This window comes from Prionailurus viverrinus, chromosome E2, assembly GCF_022837055.1.
Source record: "Prionailurus viverrinus isolate Anna chromosome E2, UM_Priviv_1.0, whole genome shotgun sequence".
NCBI lineage: Eukaryota > Metazoa > Chordata > Mammalia > Carnivora > Felidae > Prionailurus > Prionailurus viverrinus.
In genome coordinates, this window is record NC_062575.1 from 45,032,579 (window position 1) to 45,052,044 (window position 19,466).

General features: G+C 54.3%; 2 protein-coding genes across 12 annotated transcripts; both read right to left on the reverse strand.

Annotated features, from left to right (window-relative positions):
- Positions 1–26: 26 nt before the first annotated feature.
- On the reverse strand, positions 27–7,325 carry LOC125153529 (inactive serine/threonine-protein kinase TEX14-like). Of its 8 annotated transcripts, none has more exons than XM_047836766.1 (16): positions 7,278–7,325; positions 6,417–6,599; positions 4,080–4,194; positions 3,539–3,704; positions 3,305–3,459; positions 3,164–3,224; positions 2,963–3,087; positions 2,739–2,831; positions 1,973–2,308; positions 1,736–1,893; positions 1,466–1,659; positions 1,309–1,381; positions 1,137–1,225; positions 877–1,047; positions 312–361; positions 27–223 (listed from the first exon to the last, which is right to left on the reverse strand). In XM_047836766.1, the coding sequence occupies exons 2-16, from the start codon at positions 6,547–6,549 to the stop codon at positions 127–129; spliced, it is 2,016 nt and encodes a 671-aa protein (XP_047692722.1). In that variant the 5' UTR covers positions 6,550–6,599; positions 7,278–7,325; the 3' UTR covers positions 27–126. The 8 variants fall into 8 exon arrangements, 5 of the variants coding, with proteins under 5 accessions (XP_047692722.1, XP_047692721.1, XP_047692719.1 ...); XM_047836765.1 differs by having other exon boundaries at positions 6,417–6,667; positions 7,278–7,308; XR_007147503.1 differs by lacking the exons at positions 6,417–6,599; positions 7,278–7,325 and adding an exon at positions 543–680 and having other exon boundaries at positions 185–223; positions 4,080–4,742.
- A 1,463-nt stretch (positions 7,326–8,788) lies between these two features.
- PRODH2 (proline dehydrogenase 2) lies at positions 8,789–18,719 on the reverse strand. Of its 4 annotated transcripts, XM_047836918.1 has the most exons (10): positions 18,543–18,719; positions 18,270–18,466; positions 18,051–18,189; positions 17,882–17,968; positions 14,294–14,374; positions 14,061–14,216; positions 13,818–13,984; positions 10,377–10,487; positions 9,893–9,978; positions 8,789–8,973 (listed from the first exon to the last, which is right to left on the reverse strand). In XM_047836918.1, exons 1-10 carry the CDS (start codon positions 18,717–18,719, stop codon positions 8,789–8,791), a joined length of 1,386 nt encoding a protein of 461 aa, XP_047692874.1. The 4 variants fall into 4 exon arrangements, with proteins under 4 accessions (XP_047692874.1, XP_047692875.1, XP_047692876.1 ...); XM_047836919.1 differs by lacking the exon at positions 14,061–14,216 and having other exon boundaries at positions 18,543–18,716; XM_047836920.1 differs by lacking the exon at positions 9,893–9,978 and having other exon boundaries at positions 8,855–8,973; positions 18,543–18,716.
- Positions 18,720–19,466: the final 747 nt, after the last annotated feature.

The following is a 19,466-nucleotide window of genomic DNA, read 5'->3' on the forward strand; positions in this document are numbered from 1 at the left end:
AGTGAACAAAGAGGCAGAGACAGATAGGCTGCTTTATCACTTTATCATTTCAGCAAGTGCTGAATGGGGAGTCACTCCTGGGAGGCTCTGAGCAGTGATATCTTCAGGGAGGCAGTCATGGGCACCCTAAGAATGTGTGTCAGGAGTGGGGTCGAGGCTGGGCTTGTCTCCGAGTTGGCATCCACCTTGCAGCTCTGCTATGACCTCCTCCAGCAGGTCCATCCTGGGGAGTAGTGGGATAGGGGTGGAGCCAAGGTTACCCCGGGGATGAGGAAGGGGTCCAGGGTCCCCCAGCAGGGCCCATTTCTCACTTCTGCAGGCTGGAGAAGAGATCTCCTTTGATCAGCTCGGGACTGGGCACCTGCAGGGGAAAAAGGCTGGAGCTGCCACCCAGTGGCCATGGAGGGTGCCCGGGAAGGTGGCATGGGGCAGGGGATAGGCTCAGGGTCCTCTGCTTCACCTGCCCTCATGGCCTTCCCTGCCAGCAGCCTCCAGGGTGTGGGAGGCCTCCTTGTGGGTCAGCAGGCAGGGGCTAGGCTCACACGGTAGAGGGGCCCCGCAGGGCAGCCCTGTGTGTGTGACGCCACAGTCCCTGCAGGGCTTGAATCGTGACTGAGCACTTCCTCTCAAACTCCTTCAAAGAGCCCTGGGTCCCCAGAAGGGAGGCTGAGTCCTGATGGCTAGAGCACAGGACAGGGCCCTGGGTGAAATAGTGTTGGTCAGGGGGGCACAGGTGAGTGACAGGAAAGTTGGGGTGTCCTGTGAGTCCCTGGTCAAAGGGGAGGCAGCCAGGGATATTGGGGTTGGTGACACCTGGGGTGAGGGGTGAAAGATTAACAAATGAATGGTTGCACAGGGCCCTGCGGGTATCCATACTGTTGAGCTGGGCTCCAGGCAGCGGTGCAGGCTGACCTTGGCTGCGGGGCTGAAGCCTGGGTAGAAGCTGGGGCTGGGGCTCAGGCTGCCTAGAGTCAAGCTGCTGCCTGAGTCCCAGGCTGTGCCCCTCTGGACTCTGCTGTGGCCTGGGGTCTCAGGAGTCTCCGGGGCCTGCAAAGAGCCATGGCAGAGAGCTGGCAGGGCCTGCCCAGGTGCCCCACAGCTCCCTTGGTCTTCCATGTCCCTGCTCTCGCTCCTACCTGGCATGGGGAGGGGCCTAGGGGCATCACAGGGGGCACAGGCCTGGGTATAGTCTTGGCTCTGGGAGCCACCTCACAGTACAGTGTCTCTGGGGGGACAGACCAGCTGGTTGGAATGGGGAGAGCAGAGCTGAGCTCACCACCTGCTCCCACCCACTCCCTGCCCTCTCACCTGGTAGGGAACCCTGGGATGAAAGGTACCGTGTGGGCCAATGCTTCCGGGAGCTCACCTCAGGAGTGGAGTCCTGGGGAAGGAGGCTGAGTATTCGGGACGTGGGTCCTGCCTAAGGCTCCAAGGCTACCACCCACCCTGCCAACCTGCCCTGTACCTGGGCCATGGCCTCCCGCAGCAGGTATCGAGTACTCTGCAGGCTGCCCCAGCGGTCAGCGGGCCCTAGGCCCAGCCCAGCCTGAACCAGGGCCTGGTAGGGGGCTGGTACCAGGGGATCCAGGGCCGGGCTCTCACCTGCCTCCAATTTAGCCTTCACCTCAGGCCCCTTTCTCCCAGCCCAGGGCAGCTCTCCTGTGAGGAAGCATGACTGGGGGACCGAAACAGTACAGGTACCTCCGTGGGGCGGGGTGTAGGATCACTCACTGACCGGTGAAGACCTCCTGGGCCAGGATGCAGAAGCTGTAGAGATCTGAGGTGGCGGCAGGCACGTCACCGCAGATGAGCTCAAGTGGCAGCCATGGGTACAGTTCAGGAGGCGGGGGTAGCCCTGGGCCTGGGCCTCCCCGGGGGTAGCCCTGCTGTGGCCTGCGGAGGCCAAGGGGCCTGGTGAGCCAGTGGCCACCGGACAGGGACACAGGGGCGGGCAGGTGAGGCAGGCACTCACCTGGGCGGCGGCCAGCATCGGTGCAGCGGGCGCCCGTGCTCCAGGCTGCCCACCTTGGCCAGGCCTGGCCGTACCAGCTGCACGGCATGAGAGCTAAGGCCGCCATGAGCACGCCAGCGGGCCTGCAGGAACAGCAGGGCCTCCAGCACCTGCAGCAGCAGGTGGCCGGGCGGCAGGCCTGGCACAGTGCGGGGCCCTCCCTGACTCGGTCCCCGTGGGTGCAGCACCACGTGCAGGGAGCCCAGCCACACGGGTTCGAAGAGGAGGCACAGTCCTGACAGGTCCGCCGAGGGGCTCAGTGCCATCAGCAGCAACATGTTGGGGTGGTGCAGGGTGCTGGGTGGGAGGAGATCAGGCCACTCACAAGGAGGCCCCAACCTGCACGGTGGGGGCTGCCCCTGGGCACAGCTCACCGCGTGCGAGGGGTCGACGATCTGCACCAGCCACCAGACAGAGGAGACACTGAGACCTGGCTCGCAGGGCCGGCACCCACTTCACACCCCACCTGTGGTACCCTCCCTACCACCGGCCTGTAACACACTGCACGCGGAACGGGGAGCCACTTTACGGTCAGGGGGAGGGGTGGTCACTCCGGTAAGAGGGGTCCGTGCCCAGCGCTGGCCTGGAGGTGAAGACTATAACGGTGGCGGCTGTCACGTTCCTGGCCTTCTGTTTGTGAAACACTTGAGTAGGACAGGCAGGCAGGAGACTGGTCTGTGGGACGGGGCTAGCCTGAGGGCAAGGCTGGGGGTGGGGGTGGGGGTACCTGCAGTGTTGAAGGTCGGCCAACAGCACATCAGGCTGAGTTCCCGGTACCTTCAGCTGCCGAGCTGTCACAGGGTGGCCCCTCCACAGGAGGCTAGAGAATGAGGAGGTGGTAAGAGTGCAGGTCGGAGACAAGGGGGCTTTCCTCGTGAGGTTAGGAGAGCTGGACACCTCCCAGAGCTCTGCCGGACAGTTAGGCAGGGGCGTGGGGGGGCTAGCTCTCACTTGGCCATGAGGGTGCGGGAGCTGCTCTCGTAGGTGCGGTCGGGCTCGCCCTGGGCTGGCAGCAGCTCCTTGGGGTCCGCGAGGGGTATGCCCGTCAGCAGCCCCAGTGGCCACAGGCTGCTCAGCTGGGGATGGGGAGTGAAACTATGAGGCAAGAAACGGACAGGGGTGGCCCCTGCTCCCCCAACCTCTCCCGCTTACCTGGCCAAACCCCAAGGCTGGGATCTGGGGGGGTCTTCTGGTCTGCTCCTGCCTCGGTGCCCTGGGGCAAAGGGAAGTACAGCGGTGAGTCCAGGGTAGCTGGGAGCGGCGGGCGAGTGGGTTTCACGCGTGGATAGTTACCCGTCCGCACGCAGCAGCCGCGGCAACCACAGGGAGCCACACAGGTGGTGTACAGAGCCGGCCTGCAGCTGGCCCAGGGACGCACTGGCTGCCAACGCACCGCCATGCACCAGTGCTGCTACGTGGGCTCGGCATAGCTCTAGCAGCTCCAGCACCTGGATGGGGGCGGGGTGCGCCGAAGCAGATCAGGGTGCTGGCTCGACACGCCCCCACCCTACCTGGGCCGCCGCTCACCTCCCGGCTCTGCCTGGCACCACCCTGCTCTGCCCAGTCCCGAGGCGTGCGACCCTGCTGGTCACGTAGACGCAGGTCACCCCCTGCCCGCAACAGGTGCAGCACCACCGGGCGGCGGCCCGAGAAGGCACCTGCGTGCACAGGCGTGCTTCCATCGAGGCAGCGGCTGCAGCAGAACAATGAGGACAGAAATGGATTAGGAAAAGGGTGTAACAGGGACAAGAGGTGGCAGGATGGGATCACCGAGGGATGAAAGGAACGTGGCAGGTGGATATCAGAACAGGAGGGGTCACTTGGGGGACACGGTGGGGTCTTTGAGAGGTGAGAGTATCACCGTGAGCATGGGAGATACCAGGAGAAGGGGAACAGTCACTGGAGGACAAGAAGGGGTTAATTCAGAGAACAAGGGGGAGGTCACTGGGGATAGGAGGGTGTCCTGAGGGAGACAGGTGTCTTCGGAAGAAAGCCCTGGCTCCCAGGACCTCTGGGACTGTGACTCAGAGACCTGGGAGCGTGGGGGCACCGCCATCCGTCCACTCACTGGTTAGGGTTGGCGCCGAAGGTCAGCAGGAGCTGCACGGCAGAGCTGTGGCCCAGCAGCGCCGAAAGGAAGAGCCCCGTCTGCCCAGCAGAGTTCTCACCATCGACCTGGACAACTGGGGGACAGCGAGGCTCAGGACTGTGCCTGCCCTCTACTCCAGAGGCAGAGATCCTGAGGGCTGCTAGGCAACACCTTTGCCAATTTCCAGTCCCCGCAGTCCCTCCTTGACTGGGTGACCCTTGACTCCAGGTTCTATCTGTACGTCCTGGAACCCCCCACCCTCCAGCCACTGGGGACTCTGCCTCAGAGTTCGCCTCGACACAGTACTCACCACTAGTAAGTGCACAGAGCTGCAACAAGGGGTGATGTCTACCTGCCACGCTGACACCCATCTGCCGTCCCAGAAGTGGTAAAGTCACACAAAAGTACCCAGGGACCAGGGGGAGGTGGACTTCTCAGGGACTCCGGCTCACAGGAGTAAGCACTGTCCACGGCAGGCAGCCTCTACCCAGCTTTAATTCAGTGTATGTATACACATCCCATGTGGCCAGCATCCAGTTCTTCAAGAAAAGCAAACTCTTTGGATCTTATCAGGAAATCTCTCAAGTTTATTTTTGAATATTGCTTCTAAGAGCTGAATCCAAGTAGCAGCCTCCTCTGCGCCTCCACGCCTATGCCAAGCCCTTCCCCCCCATCATCCTGCTCAGATCCCCCTGCTAACGCCTCCTCTCCCCACCCATCGTCCTTGCTGTGGCTGCTGCATGCGGACAGGTAACTAACCGCACATGAAGCCCATTCGCCCACTGCTCCCAGCTACCCTGGACTCACCCTTCTTCCTCTAGGCCCTAGCCCCTAGCCCTACTGAGGGAAAATGCGTGGTGTCTTTGTCCCTGCACTCCTATGTCCTTGGCAGATATGACTAAAATCAATCATGCACTTGGTCCAAACCAGCCTGGTCTCTGTCACAAAATCCCTCCAAATGTGGTCCTTTAGGAACATCCGAATACCACATTCACTGCATCCACAGTGGCATCCTAACTGGGTTTCTGCATTTGTCTTGCCCTGCAGAAGGATCTTCTTAAAACACACCTCATTGCATGATATAATCATTACAGTGGTAATCATTTCATTCCATGTATAGGTAATCTTATACACGATGATCCAAAAACAAAAAAAGAGAAAAAGAGGGCAAGGCTCCCTTTATGAAGCTAGTAAGACCTTAATTCCCAAACCAGATGAACTTCCAGAACCAAAAATGAAAGTGTATTTCAATTCCATTTATGATCATATATGCAACCCCCCTAAATAAAGTAAAAGGGATTACCCAATAGATTTATTCCCAAAAATCAAGGATGATTCAACATAACAAAATCAACGTAGGAAAAGACATTCATGGATTAAAGAACAAAAATCACATTTGACTCAGTAGATACAGAAAAAGCACCTGATAAAATTCAATGCCTACTTATGACTGGGGGTGGGGGGAATATCTCAAAAACGAAGAATAGATGGGAACTTCCTCACTTCATAAAAATTATAAACCAAAACCCAAGAGTAAGCACGACACTTAATGCAGAAATACAGGTTAATTCCCTTTAATATCAAGAAGGAAAGAGCTATCCACCCACAACAAAGTTCAGGGGTTCTGGCCAACACCTCACATGAGAAAAAAAAAGAATTCGAGTTTAAAGGGCTGGGCCAAACTGTCACCATCCTCAGGTAACAAAAAATGTAAAAGAACCAAAAATTACGACGATTACTTAAGCTCAGAAAGTAGTAGCCAGATACACAATCAACTTACAAAAATCAATGAAAAAATGGAAATTGTAAATTAGGCCTTCATTTCCTGCTTACAACTCCAATGTTTTCCCATCACACACAGAACAAAATCTAACAAAATTCACACACTACTTTTGAGGCCCTTTCCTGTCTGCACCCGCAGACTCTTAGCTTCAGCCCTCTCTCGGAGCCCCCTCGCTCCAAGGCTACTTACACATACCCAGTCTGTTTGGACTTCAAGGCCTTTGCAATGGCTATTCCACCCTTCTGAAGTGCCCTTCCCCAGGTTTTTGCATGACCAACTTTTATAACGTGGGACAAGTATCACCCCATCCAAAAAGCCATCCTTTTCAGTGTATCTACCTCATCTTCACCATTCTCTTAAATTCTCTTCATAGATTCCATTTGAAATGACCCAGAAAGTTAGCTTCACCCCTAAATCCCCATCATGGACAACAGGTGCCCGCTACACAGCCGTTGACTGGCTAGCTAAAGTCACACCTTCTGTACTGCCTCCTGATCTTGCCCCACGGGCAACTGCAGCAGCCAGACCCTCACCTCTGCGCAGGAGCCGCGTGAGGCCCCAGCCTGGGCCCCCAGCTACAGCCAGGCGATGCAGTTGTCCCACCTGGGCCTCTGGATCCCTAACAGAGCCCAGCTCCACGGGGAATCGAGAGCGCGGGGAGGGCATCTGTGGGCTCCGGACTCAGTCAGCTCCTGGGTGGGGATCACCTAGGGGGTCTCATGAGGGCAGGAGAAAGTGAAGACAGGACCTCTGGGGGCAATAAAAACAGAGCCGGCTGGGAGTCCTGGAGGGCAGTGTGAGAAAGGCAGGGGAGTCAGGAGGGGTCTGATTTGTTGTTAGGCGTTTGAAGGAGCAAAGGGGTGGGCTCTGGGAGCTACAACCAGCAGGTCTGGGGTCTAAGGGAGTCTGAGGGCTGGGCACTCCATCTCAGGGAGGTGTAAGGACCTCCAGGGATAGGATCTGAGCGTAGGAAAGGAATCTAGGGGGTTAGGAAAAGGGTCTGGAGGAAGAGGGGCCTGAGGGTTGGGACCTGAGAAGGGGCAGGGTCTCTAGGCTATGCAAGGGGATCGATGGGAGGAAGACAGTCTGAGGGCAGGGTCTGCGGGCTGGGAGAAGGTCTGAGGTCCGGGGATGTGGACTGAGGTTCAGGGAAACCTCTGGGTGCTGGGTTGGGATCTCCGCGCTGGGGGAAGGGACTGAGGAAGAAGGGGATCTGAGGCCTGTGCCTGTGGGCTGGGAGCCAGAGTCTGACAAAGGGTAGGGTCTGCGGGCCACCAAGGATGGGAAGGAGGGAGAGGGCGGCCTGGGGGCGGGTCTGGCCAAGAACTGAGGGCCCAGTAAGCTCTAGGAAGGTTTGGGGGCCTAGGGCCCAGCCCAGGGGTCTTGGCACCTACCGTTGGGCTCTCACAGCAAGCACTACGTGACTGCCACGTGACCCAGGCACTCTAGCTCTGGCGGGCGAGCGGGAAGCAGCGGCGCATGCGCATCAGTGCCCCCTCCCGCCACATTTGCGCTTGCGCAGTAGCCCCCACCCCTGAGAGGCGCCCCTCCAGCCCTGAAGTGACGCGAGAAAAGAAAAAGCGATGTCCACCCCAGAGCTGTGGGCTGTGCCCTACGTTACCCCCTGATTACGCCTGCCCTAGGACTTGCTGGAGGTGGTGGGCCTTTCCTCATCCCTGTCCTTGGCTGTCTTCTTCCCACGCTTCTCACCAACCCCGTGGGCTGTTTCCTCCCTTTCCTTGCCCCAGCCTCATCTCTTTGCCCCAAACCTGGGGCCCGCAGTGTCCTGGACACCTCCCCCTGGGAATCCCCTGGGACCCTCACATCCACTGGGTCCCACGCTTGGCATAATATCTCCCCAAACTGCATTTCTTCCCCAGTCCCCATCTCAGGGTCCCCCCTCTTCAAGCCAGAGCCTTGGGCCTCTCCCTGCAATGTCTCCCTCCCATCCAGTCTGTCTGCCGAGGGCCTATCCACTCAGCCTCCTGAGTGTCCTTTCCATCAGCCAGCCCCCTCCTCAGTTTGTTACAGCCCTGCCATGCTCCAGCTGCCTGCAGGGATTTCTTACCCCAGCTTCCTTCCGGCTCCCAGCCTGTCGCCCCACTGTGGTACACCCTCTCCATGGCACCAGGGAAATCTTATTAAGCCAGGCCTAACTCTGTCCCTCCCTTACCTGAAACTGTCCCGACTCCCCAGGGCATCCTGACGCCCCTGGGACGGAGTCCAAGCCCTGAAGTCTGGCATCAAAGATGGCATCACCTGGCCTGCCTACCCTTCCATCCCTGTCTCCCCACTCCCCCATCTGCTCCACACTTTTCTGTCTATGCATATGCCCTTGCTTTTGAATGCTCTGCTCAGCATTCACTTGGTTAGTCTTATGAATTCTCTGGGAAGCCCTCTTGATCCACCAGGCTGTCATTGCGTGAAGACGGATCTGTCTACCACTACTGACTAAGCTCTGTGAGGCAGGGCCTGCAGAGTTGTCTTCGGCACTGTTGTGTCCTCAGCCTTGTTCACCTCAGAGTGTAGCTCAGAAGGAGCCTCAGTAAATGCTTACCAAGTGAATGAGTGGTTTGCCTCTTCCCTCTGCCCCTCCCGGCCTCTTGATGCAGTACCTCAAAGTCTACTCTTTATCTGGACATCCACTGGAGTTAAGAAAGCACCCACATCAGTTACTTGACTGATCCCAGGCCCATTGCAAGATAGGCTGCCTTGGGGTTAGGGAGAGGCATCGTAAGTCTTTGATCAATGCCCTTGCTGTGCTCCAGGGTCAGCTAAAGGTCTCCCTAGCATGGGCTGACTGAGGTTGAGATTAGTCCTTCCCCAAGGAGGCGGCTTCAGTGCAGGACAGCGGCCTGGGCAATAGCTCTCAGGATCTTTATTAACCACAGGACTCCTGGGGGTGCTAATGGGGAACCCTCAGGCCCCGCCCCAGCAGCCTCCTCCGAAGTTCTTGGCTGAGCAGCTTCTGTTCCCTGCGGGCACCATGCAGCACACTCCGGTTCTCCTGGGCCCTCCGGATCAGGTAGGGGATCACCTCCTCCAGGGAACCATAAGGGATGGACTTATACACAGCATAGCCGGCCTGCCCTGTGGGGAGAGTGTTGGCAGGGTATGAACACCTGTTTGGGGTGAGGCCCCATCTGGAACAGAGACTTTCATTTCGGAGAACATGGCAGACTAGGTGAGTTGGATAAAATCTCCCACTTAGAAAACTAGAAATCCTGCAGTGAACATTTAGAAAATCTTAAAGTTATAAAAATACTGCCAAAAGAGTAAGGAGCTTACTAATCCAAAATTAAGAGAAAGTGAGCACCCGAAGGGAAGGGATGCACAGGAAGTCCTTCCACCCTGAAGGCAAAAGTGAGCTGCTATTTGATGACTTTGCAGAATTGAGGGGGTGCAGAGATCGAGGCCCAGAGCCTGACCAGGGTGAGAGTTGTAATGGGGAACTCCCCCAAATCAAGCTGCACCCTCCGTGTAAGAGCTAACCAGAAGTCAACCCTCCCACCTTCCCCCACTCACAGGGAATGATGGCCTTGACCGTAAGTGGAGCACAGAAGAAAACAGAAACCCATCTCTGAGAGACTGAGGCCTTGGATCAGCCCTCTCACATATTCGTAGCTAAAAGTTGCATCACTGAGATGCCTCAAGAAACCTCAAGCTCTGAATTTAGGGTAAAGTGGTTTTGTACCCCTTAGTGCCTGCAGAAGAAAACATAAATCTTCTGGTCTCAGACCCAGGGGAACAACACAGGAAAGATAACAAAGCACACAGGAAATAAGACACCATGATCAAGCACCAACAAAACCAACAGACAGCAGACTCAGAGAGAGGCAGGCAAGGCCTTCAGATAATGGGAACAACAGATGTATCCGGAAGGGTCTGGATGGGAGGCTGGCCAGGCATTGGTTGGGAATGCGAGAAGGGATGTGGTTGGGAGGGAATGAGGCCTAGGACTGGGTGGGGCATGGTGGTCGGGTATGGGGAGAAGGGCCCATTCACATACCTAATGCTAAGGAGACGTGGTCACACATCCCAAGAAGTTGTCCAAAACAGACGGGCCCATCCAAAGGAATGCCCAGCTCCCACATGCTACAAACAAGGCCACATCGTCAAGTCAGACAGTGGCTGGGTTCAGAGCTGAAAGCAGCCATTATGCAGTCATATGGCTGTTTCAGTTACTAGAATTTTGAAGTACTTCCAAACCCAGTGATAGATAACCACTGCTCTCAAGCCCCTGGAAAGCTCTCCAGTGAGTCTCACCTCCTTCCCTGGGACCCTCAGACCTCTCTATGCCCCAGCAAATAAGGAGCAATGTCTTGTTTAGTCTGAACAGCCTCCCTAGAACCCCTGGGGACCTACTGGCCCCTCACCGTTCCTCCCCCTATTCCACATCCACCACCCACCCCTCTGCCCACCCTGGCATGTGAGCAAGGGAGAGGAAGGAAGGGGGCCTTCTTGTGGGTACCTATTTCCATTCTTCTACATACCGCTTGGTTGCCTGGCGAACAGATTCCTCATTGTGGGAAGCCACCATGAGGTGGCACATGGGGCCACGGTGGGACACATGGGTCAGCATCAGCTCCAGACAGCGGCTATAGCTGAAGGGAGATGATCTTTTCAGCTTATGGCACCCGCTGATTAAGGGTCAGTCCCCAGGGACTAAGGGCTCCTGTCCTTGGGAGGTGGGGTGCCTAAGGGCAAGTACTCTGGAGTCAGAAAGTCCCTCCATTCCACCTGCACCAGGCGCAAGGGTTAGCCCTTCTCTGAGCCTTTTTCCTCTCCTGTAACAATTCAAGTTCACCTAACAGCGCTGCTGAGGATGGAGTAAGATGAGGGTGTCAAAGCCCCTGGCACAATGGCAGTCTCACAGCAAAGGGCCACATCACGTGCACAAGATGAAATTTACCTAAGGTCATTCACTGCAGCATTATCTACAGAACACGAGTAGCAATAACCCAACTGTCTGTAAGTGGAGACTGGCGGAAACGAATGGTGGCACACAATGGAGAGTGGAGGGCCGGGCAGCCGTGAGAAGGGATGAGGACCCTCTTGGGCACTGATATGGAAAGGTAAGAGGACTGGCAAGTGCTTTCCCAGCTTGCTGCAGGCCAAGCGCTACCCTAAGGACTTCATGTACTAGGCTAGTTGAGTTGGACAGACTGCCAGATCTGTCCTCTGACCTCCTCTGCCCCCTACCCAGGAAACTGACGTTTATGGCCTGTATCACCCATGGTGTAATGGGCAGGAGATCGGAAGGTGGGAGGAGAGAGAGCTTGGGGTAGTTCACCCCTCAGCCCCCTCCCTGGCTCACCCTGTCTGCTCTGTGGGTGGCCACATCTCCTCTAGGGTGGCCCCTCTTCCTCAGCTACGGCACAAGGGCCCTAAGAGCCTCATGCTGTTGTAGGTTCCAGGCTCCCTCAATATTCCTATTCTCTATAAAGAGAGTGCATTTTACTACGTTTCTTTGTAGTTAAAGCCCTTTGCTTGGAATTCCGTTTCCTCTGGGGTCCTGCCTGACACACATACATTCACTCTTCTGACTCTCAGGTCAGCTCCATGAGGTAGACGTTCTGGTTATTTCCATTTTACAGAGGGGAAGACTGAAGCTTGCCCCCAGGTCACACAGCTAGAAGTGGCTGGGCTGGGATTTCAACCCAGGCTGTCTGATGCTTCGGGGCCTGGATCTATTATCACTAGACTGTTCTTCCTTTAAAATAAGCAGTTGAGTGGAAAAACAGGGAGCGGTGTGCAGGCATGATACCTTTCGTGCACTGACACACAAAACCTTTGTGTTTGCCTGTTTATGCATAAAGGACCTTAGGAAATGTGTAACAAACTAACAAAAGTGGTTACCCGTGGAGGGCGAGGAGCCTCCCAAATGAGATGGGAATTTGGGTGGAAGTGAGGTATGCCCGTATTCATTTTTGAATCATTGTGATTTTTAATCACGCAAATTTATTATGTATTCAGAACGTATAATGTGTGAATGTAAAAAGGTGCAGCAGCTTTGGAAAACCATCTGGCAGTTCCTCACAAAGTTAAACAGGGAGTTACTGTATAACCCAGTGATTCCACTCCTAGAGGATTGAGCTTTCAAGCGAATTGGAAGTGTATATTTGCACAAAAAATGTGCTCAGGAATGTTCACAGCAGCACTAGTCACAATGGCCCGAAGTGGAAGCGATCCAAATGTCTGTCAGCTGATGAGTGGCCAAACAAAATGTGGTACGTCCATACAGTGGAATATTATTTGGACGTATGAGGGAATGAAGTACTGATTCATCCAACAACATGGTTCCAACAACCCTGAAAACATTATGCTAAGTGAAAGGGGCCAGGCACGAAAGGCCATACATTCTACGACTCCGTTGATAGGGAATGTCCAGAATATGCAAATCCACAGAGACAGAAAGATTAGAGGAATGGGGAGTGACTGCTGCTGATGGATGCAGGGTTTCTTTTGGGGGGTGATGAAATGTTCTGGAATTAGTGGCGATGGTTGCACAACCTTGTGACTATACTAAAATCCACTGAATTGTATACTTTAAACTGGTGGATTTTATGGTATATGAATTATATCTTAGTAAAAAGAAATAATAATGGTGCCAGTGATTAAGCCTGTGGGGCACAACCGTATGTAGGAGCCCTCACGGGCCTTGGAGGCAAACCTCAGTTCCAGCCATGGCTTGACCACTTGCCTTGTAAACTTGGGTCAGTCTCTGCATCTCTAGAAACCTCTTCTGGATCCAATGTGAAATGGAGGTAGACTTTGTAAGCTTTACACAGACAGGGCCTGGGGACCACCTTGGTTGATACTGGGACCAGGGTCCAGCACAGGTCCTGATCTAAATTAGGTGATCAGAAAGTATGTGGTAAAGGAACAATTTCCTCCTTCCTAGGGTCCTGGGATGGGGGCCCAAGGAGCTCACCCGTACTTTGCTCCCAGCACACTATGATTGGAGGTGAGTAAGAATGCAGGTTGTAGGGCCAGCCTGCTGGGTTCAAAACATGGCCCTGCTACTTACGAGCTATGTGACCTTGGGTAAGTGATTCCGTCTCTCCGTGCCTGGGTTCCTCCCTCTGAAGTGGGGGGTAATAATAATAGTACCTACTTCTTGGGGTTGTTTTTTTATGTTTTGAACAGACCTGTACAGAAGCTACCATGTAGAAGGCATGATTCTAAGCACTGGGTGTTCAGCAATGAACCAAACAGAAACCCCTGCCCTCCCAAGCCCGCACTCCAGAGAGCGGGGAGACAGACAATATGCAATTGAATACGAAAGTGTATAGAACCTCAGATGCCAGTAAGTAAGGGCTAAAGAGAAAAATAAATTCAGGAAGAGAGTAGGTGTGGGCGTTCTAGTTTTTGATAGGGAGGGCAGGGAAGGTCCCTGAGAAGGTACCAGTAAGTAAAGACGTAAGGAGGTGAGGGATTGAGCCATGCAGCTGTGTGGAGGGAGAACATTCTAGGCAGTGGGAACAGGAAGTGCAAAGGCCCTGTGGATCATCGAGGAGGCCAGTGTGGCTGGAGTGCAGTGAGTGAGGAGCAGAGTGGGAGGAAGAGAAGTCAGAGAGGTGACAAGCTCAGATCATGAGGGAGCTGTGGGCTGCTTTAAGGATTTGGGGTTTTTGAGGTGCAGTGGGAGCCATGGAAGGGTTTTGAACTGAAGAGGGACAGGATTTGACTTCAATATTAATAGACTCCCTCTGGCTGCCGGTAGGGAACAGACTGGGGAGGGGGAGGGACAAAGGAGGATGCAGGGAGCCCGAAGAGGAGGCTGCTGTTCAGGGTGGGAAGGGACGATGTCCTAAACCAGGGAGAGGAAGTAATACATGGACATACACAGGAAGCTCAGCATCATGTAGTGCGCTCTGATGAGAGGTTAGAGGTTATCATTTATCTCAGGGGCCTGTCTGGCCCAGTCCTACCTCTGATTGGTAGCCTCATAGTCAGGCTGAGTGGGGTCTTCTGTCCCTTGGTGCCGAGCCATCGCTCTCTCCTTGTCCAGATATGCCCCTCGTACCAACTTCACTCCGAAGGCCAGGCCAGCCCTGTCAGCGGCCTCGGCAGCCAGCCTCAGCCGCTCATGTGTGTCCTGGCGGAGGACCCCGGCAGCTTCGGGTCAGGACATCGGGACCCCCACCCTCCGTCCCCCAGAGCGTGCCACACACCTGCAGATAGGCCTGGTAAGTGTTCCACACCCAGGGCCCGCCTTCGCCGGGGCTGTTCCAGCGCATGGCCAGGGCATCCACCAGCAGAGAGAGCGCAGGGTTCAGGAAGGTGTACTCAGCGTCCACCAGGAGCCTCACATGCTGGGCCCGGGCGTGCTGACGGTGAGAGAGGCCGTGGTCAGACGTCAGGGTGCCCAGGAGGTGTCGTGGGGCCAAGCCACAGAAGATGTTACCTGTACTACCCGGTGCAAGCGGCCCAGAGAAGCCTGGAGATGCCGGTTTTGCTCGGCGTTGAGGCAGGAGACCTGAAGGTCCTGGGGGAGCAGGAGGGGAGGCGAGAATGGCTCGGGTTACTGGATCCTTCCAGGGCCTACGTCTCCTCTCCCCCACCACCGAGAAGGGAAAACTGTTTAGAAATCGTTAGAAATATGAAAAGTAGCTGTATCACACGGATACTATTTATTGAGGGAAATAAAGTGGTCAAGAACCCAGGATCTGGGTTTGAATCCTGGTTCCACCACTTACTGTATGGCCTTGGATGAGTGGTATAACCTCTCTGGGCCTCATTTGTTGTCTATTTTTTCAATGATTAGACGATAATGGCACCTACCTCATGGAGTTGCTGTGTGGAGTGTGCCTTGACAGAAGAATGGGAGGGGCCCAGCGCATGATAAGCGCTCAATATATGTTGTCATTATAATAATAAGTGATTTCCGGGGTGTCTGCGTGGCTCAGCCGGTTAAGTATCCGACTCTTGATTTTGGCTCAGGTCATGATCTCAGAGTTGTGAGATCGAGCCCCTTGTCAGGTTGTAGGCTGAGCACAGAGCCTGCTTAAGATTCTCACCCCCTCTCTGCCCCTCCACCGCTAGCACCGTCTCTCTAAAAAATATATATATATATATGGGGCGGCTGGGTGGCTCAGTCAGTTAAGCATCCGACTTCAGCTCGGGTCACGATCTCGTCATTCATGGGTTCGAGCCCCGCATTGGGCTCTGTGCTGTCAGCTCGGAGCCTGGAGCCTGCTTTGGATTCTGTGTCTCCATCTCTGTCTGCCCCTCCCCTGCTCTCACTCTGTGTGTCTCTCTCTCAAAAATAAATTAAAACATTAAAATTTTTTAATAAAAAAATAAACATTAAAAATTTTTAAACAATTTGTAATAAATGACTTCATATACTAGCTTATTGATATAATCTTCACAACGATCCCAGTAGATGGTTATTCCAAGCTCCATTTTCCAGGGAGAAGACTGAAGGTTGGTGAGTGAGGTAACTAGGAATTAACACATAGAAAGTGCATAAGTAGCTAGGTCATAGTAAGTGCCATTAAGTGTTGCCTTGTATTAGGTCTCTTAGGACCTCAGTATCCTCATCTAAGGCCAGAGCCTCACTGCAGCCCACAAGGCTCCACCCATCCGGCCCCTCTGCTTTCCTCTCCTCAGCTCTCCGAGCTCACTGCCTTCCAGGCACACTCGCCTCCCTGCTATTCTTGCAACACGCCTGGCACCTTCCTGCCTCAGGGCCTTTGCTCTGGCTGTTCCTACTGTGGGAAACACTCTTCCCCTAGATGTCCACTTACCTCGCTCCCACCTCTCCTCCAGGTCTTTGTTTCAATGTCACCTTCTCAGAGAGGTTTTCCCTGGTTCAAATTTGCAGCTCCCGATGTGGGGCTTTCCTTTCTCCTTCCTCAGCCTTACTATTCCCTATGATGCCTACTGACACGTGTTCCGTATCGGCTTTGGTTTTAATTATTGAGTGTCTCTTGCCTCTCCCTGACCAGCAAGGACAGGGAGTTTGTCTTGGTCATCGTCCCCTCCACCCTCCACCCCTGGAGGAGCACAGCACCTGGCACATGGTAGGTGGTCAATAAACATTCAGGGAATTAACACATCTGTAATGTAGAAATAATATTTGTCCCTAACTTACGATCTTGTTATTGAGATTCCAAGGGTCAATGTGAGCCGCGGGTGACGCAAGGAGTCCAGGTGAGTTCAAAGAAATTGGGAAGTTAAAGAAGGAGGAACAGGTGGGACTTAGTTCTATTATATCCAACAGAATCCACATGGAGATGTAGGCCTAAGTCCGCTAATGGAACTCCCCCAGAATTGCGCTGTGAGAACATGGCAAACCTCCCCCGGATCTTAGTGGAGAAAACTCTCCAGAAGGAGGGAAGAGATGGGGCACCTGCCCAGTCATCTTTTCCTCAATCGGAGAATTGAGGGCAGAGTCTCGGGGGAGTTCTGGGGTAAACTGGCAAAACTCGCTGTATGCGATGGCCACCCTCATCGAGATCCTGCGAGGTGCCTGGTGCTATTTCACACACCTCACCAAGAATTTAACTCCCGTAATCTTCACCTCCCTGAAGTAGGGACTGTTATCATCCCCCATTTTACAGAGAGGGAAACTGAAGCACAGAGAGGCGAGACCACTTGTCCAAAGCCACACGGCTTCCTCAAACCCTGAGTTCTTTTTTTTTTTAAGTTTATTTATTTATTTTGAGAGAGAAAGAGAGAGAGAGAGAGCAAGTTGGGGAGAGGCAGAGAGAAAGGGAGAGAGAGAATCCAAAGCAGGCTCCATGCTAACAGCACAGAGCCTGACTTGGGGCTCAATTTCACGAACTATGAAATAATGACCTGAGCTGAAATCAAGAGTTGGATGCTTAACTTGACAGGGCCACTCAGGCACCTTCAAACCCTGAGTTCTTAACCATCACTCTATATACCCACTCACAGGCAGGGTAAACATTTCCTTCAAACATATATGAGCCACTTAGGAGAGTGTGTGGTGCATTGTGAGTGATCAGTAAGTTCTTCGCTATTAATTTATTACTTAAAAATCACTTGCTCCATTTATCCATCTATTTAACATCTACTTATCATATCTCGTCTAGGTGCCAGGGGCTGAGGATATGACAGTGAACAGGACAGTTGTGAATTGTACTGTGGAGACCAGGGAGGGTAGGGACTCAAATCTGAGACATGGGATGGTAGGGGGATGTCTCTGAGATGGGGACAGGAAGGGCAGCAGCCTTGGCGAGACACTCAAGCCAGGGTAGGACCTGCTAGGTGTGAGGGGTCTGGAGGATATCCAGGGGCTCAGGGAAAAAGCTAGGGCTGGAGATAAACGTGGGCCTCATTAGTACAGACTGGGGAAACTGAGGCTATAGGGTGGGTAAGAAGGCCCCATTGAAGGGATTAAGGAGTAAGGAGGAGGGAGCCAGGACCTAGCCTTGGGGAACCTCCATATTTAAGAGACAGGCAGAGAAGAGCCCAAAAGGATGGAGAATGAGCCAGCAGAGATGAAAAAGGAAAACCAGGTGTGATGCTCTTAGGGATGCCAAGGAAAGCAAGTGACCCAGGGAGGAGGAGGGCCCCTCTGTTCATCACGAAGCCAGATGCCAATGGCAGGGAGGGTAAAAATAGTGTATGCAAATAAAAAGAAAGGAATGAATGAATTAACCAAAACCCCACTGGCCTAATCACAACTCCCAGCCATTCAGCACATAGCATAGCTGAATTGATTGACCAAATACTGATTACTTTCTTCTAGTTGGTAAAGAGCCACTATCTCACTCCCTCCTCTGAGAACTTCCAGCCCCCAGGCCCCTCCCTAAGACCCCCAGATGACCCATATTCCATCTCTTCCGACCAGACCCCAGGGCTATAGCATACTTATTCTGATTATTCTAAGCCTGGGGAGTAGCAATAGCTACATAGTTTGAATATCCTGCTTACAGGTGGTTGCTACATCCAAGTGCAGAGAACTCCGCTCCCCCCACATTCCCCACCAACCATCCATTCTCCCCCAGCCTGAGGTCTTTACCTGCCCAGAGTCCATGGCTTCTGCCAGCCTCTCAGGACTCAGCTCCAAGGAAGCCCCTGGTCTTCTGATCCACGTGGTTAGCTCCTTCTGGAATAGGGTAGTGGGTGGAGTGGTGAGGAGGACCTGGTAGGCAGCCATACCCCCCTCCCCCATCCGGTCTGTCCCTTACACAGAGCCGAGTGCTGGTCAGCGCCGTCACCTTCAGCTGCATAAGGATGTTCCCAGTCGGGCCAGGGGTCTCCAGGAGGCCTCGTGACAGGTCCACACACCGAAGCATAGCACTGAGGTTCTCCTCATACCAGGCCTCGCTGCCCAGCCAGCAGGCATTAGCTTCTGGAGCCTGCCACCCCCCTTCCTGCCAACCTCCCAGGGCCTGGCCCCTACTCACCCAGTCTTGACAGCTGAGTCGGGCTCCTCCTCAGTGGGCACGGCCAGCAGGGGCCGGAGGCCCAGGGCCTGGAGCTGCCGGACGCAGCCCCTCACCTCCTCTGCTGTCTCACCAGCTACAAACTGCCCGTAGACAGATGCTCGGAGAAGCGCGCCCGAGAGCCGGGAGCCCAGGAGCCGCTGAGACCAGGCCTGGAGCTGGAGTGACACAGAGCAAGGGCTCAGAATCCAGCCCTGGGGACCCCCCAGGCCCGTCCCCAGGGTCACTGCTCACCGCCAGGCCATGTGTGACCAGAGGGGGCCAGGCACACAGCCGTAACACCAGCAAAGCCCGTGTCAGCTCTCCCGTGCCCTTGAGGTGAAAAGCCCCACCATCAAAGTTTAGGGCCTGCCAGCCTCCAGTGGAGGGCCCAGCCTGGGAACAGAGCGCACGACAGGTCCGGAGCATCATGAATCCCCAGCTGCTCCGACAGCAAGTAAAGAGGTCTACCAAGTGCCCCTTGCCCGGCCAGGGACAGTGACTGATTAACCAGGCAGTAGCCAGGGAAAGGCAAATCTTTTAGGATCATAGGCTCCTTGGGGGGCAGTTAATTATTAACTGAGGGGGACAGAGTTCAAAATAACGGGACAAGAGAGGAAAGCCCCAATAATAGCCCCCAACCACCCTCAGCACAGCAACTCACAATTCCTAGGTGCTCTCCACGCTAAGTGAAAGTGCGACTCTGGAGCCAGGACCCCTGGGTTCAAGGCAGTCTGGTGTTGGGATCTTGGGAAAGTTACTTAACCTCTCTTGTTGCAAGTGCTTCATCTTCAAATGGGAAAGATTGTAGCGTTACTTACTGAATAAATCTACAAATGCTCATAACCTGTAACCCAGCTGTACCATGCTGAGCATATAGCGTAGAGAACGTTGAGAAAGAGAACCTCGAGAACATCGCCATCGGGAAACATGAAGAGGAAGGAACGTTTACAACTGCACTGTTGGTAACAGCTGCAAACCATCCAGATTTCTGTCAGCTGGAGAATGGATAACTACATTGTGGCCTGCTCACACAATGGACTACTATACGGCAATGAAAAAAGAACAGGCTAATGATGCATATAACCACATGGTTAAATTTCACACACGGAGAGGGGCGTCTGGGTGGCTTAGTCGGTTGAGCGTCCAGCTCTTGGTTTTGGCTCAGGTCATGATCTC

Excerpts from the sequence above, each read along its gene's own strand:
- LOC125153529 (XM_047836763.1), bottom strand. The coding sequence starts at position 4,471 with ATGGGTGTCAGCGTGGCAGGTAGACATCACCCCTTGTTGCAGCTCTGT. Across the intron at positions 1,226-1,308 it reads ATCCCAGGGTTCCCTACCAG|AGACACTGTACTGTGAGGTG; the intron begins GTGAGAGGGCAG and ends CTGTCCCCCCAG. Across the intron at positions 362-876 it reads GCCTGGAGCCCAGCTCAACA|GTGCCCAGTCCCGAGCTGAT; the intron begins GTATGGATACCC and ends TTTCCCCTGCAG.
- PRODH2 (XM_047836918.1), bottom strand. The coding sequence starts at position 18,719 with ATGATGCTCCGGACCTGTCGTGCGCTCTGTTCCCAGGCTGGGCCCTCC. Across the intron at positions 14,217-14,293 it reads GCTTGCACCGGGTAGTACAG|CACGCCCGGGCCCAGCATGT; the intron begins GTAACATCTTCT and ends TCTCACCGTCAG. Across the intron at positions 10,488-13,817 it reads TATGAGGCTACCAATCAGAG|CTATAGCCGCTGTCTGGAGC; the intron begins GTAGGACTGGGC and ends ATCTCCCTTCAG.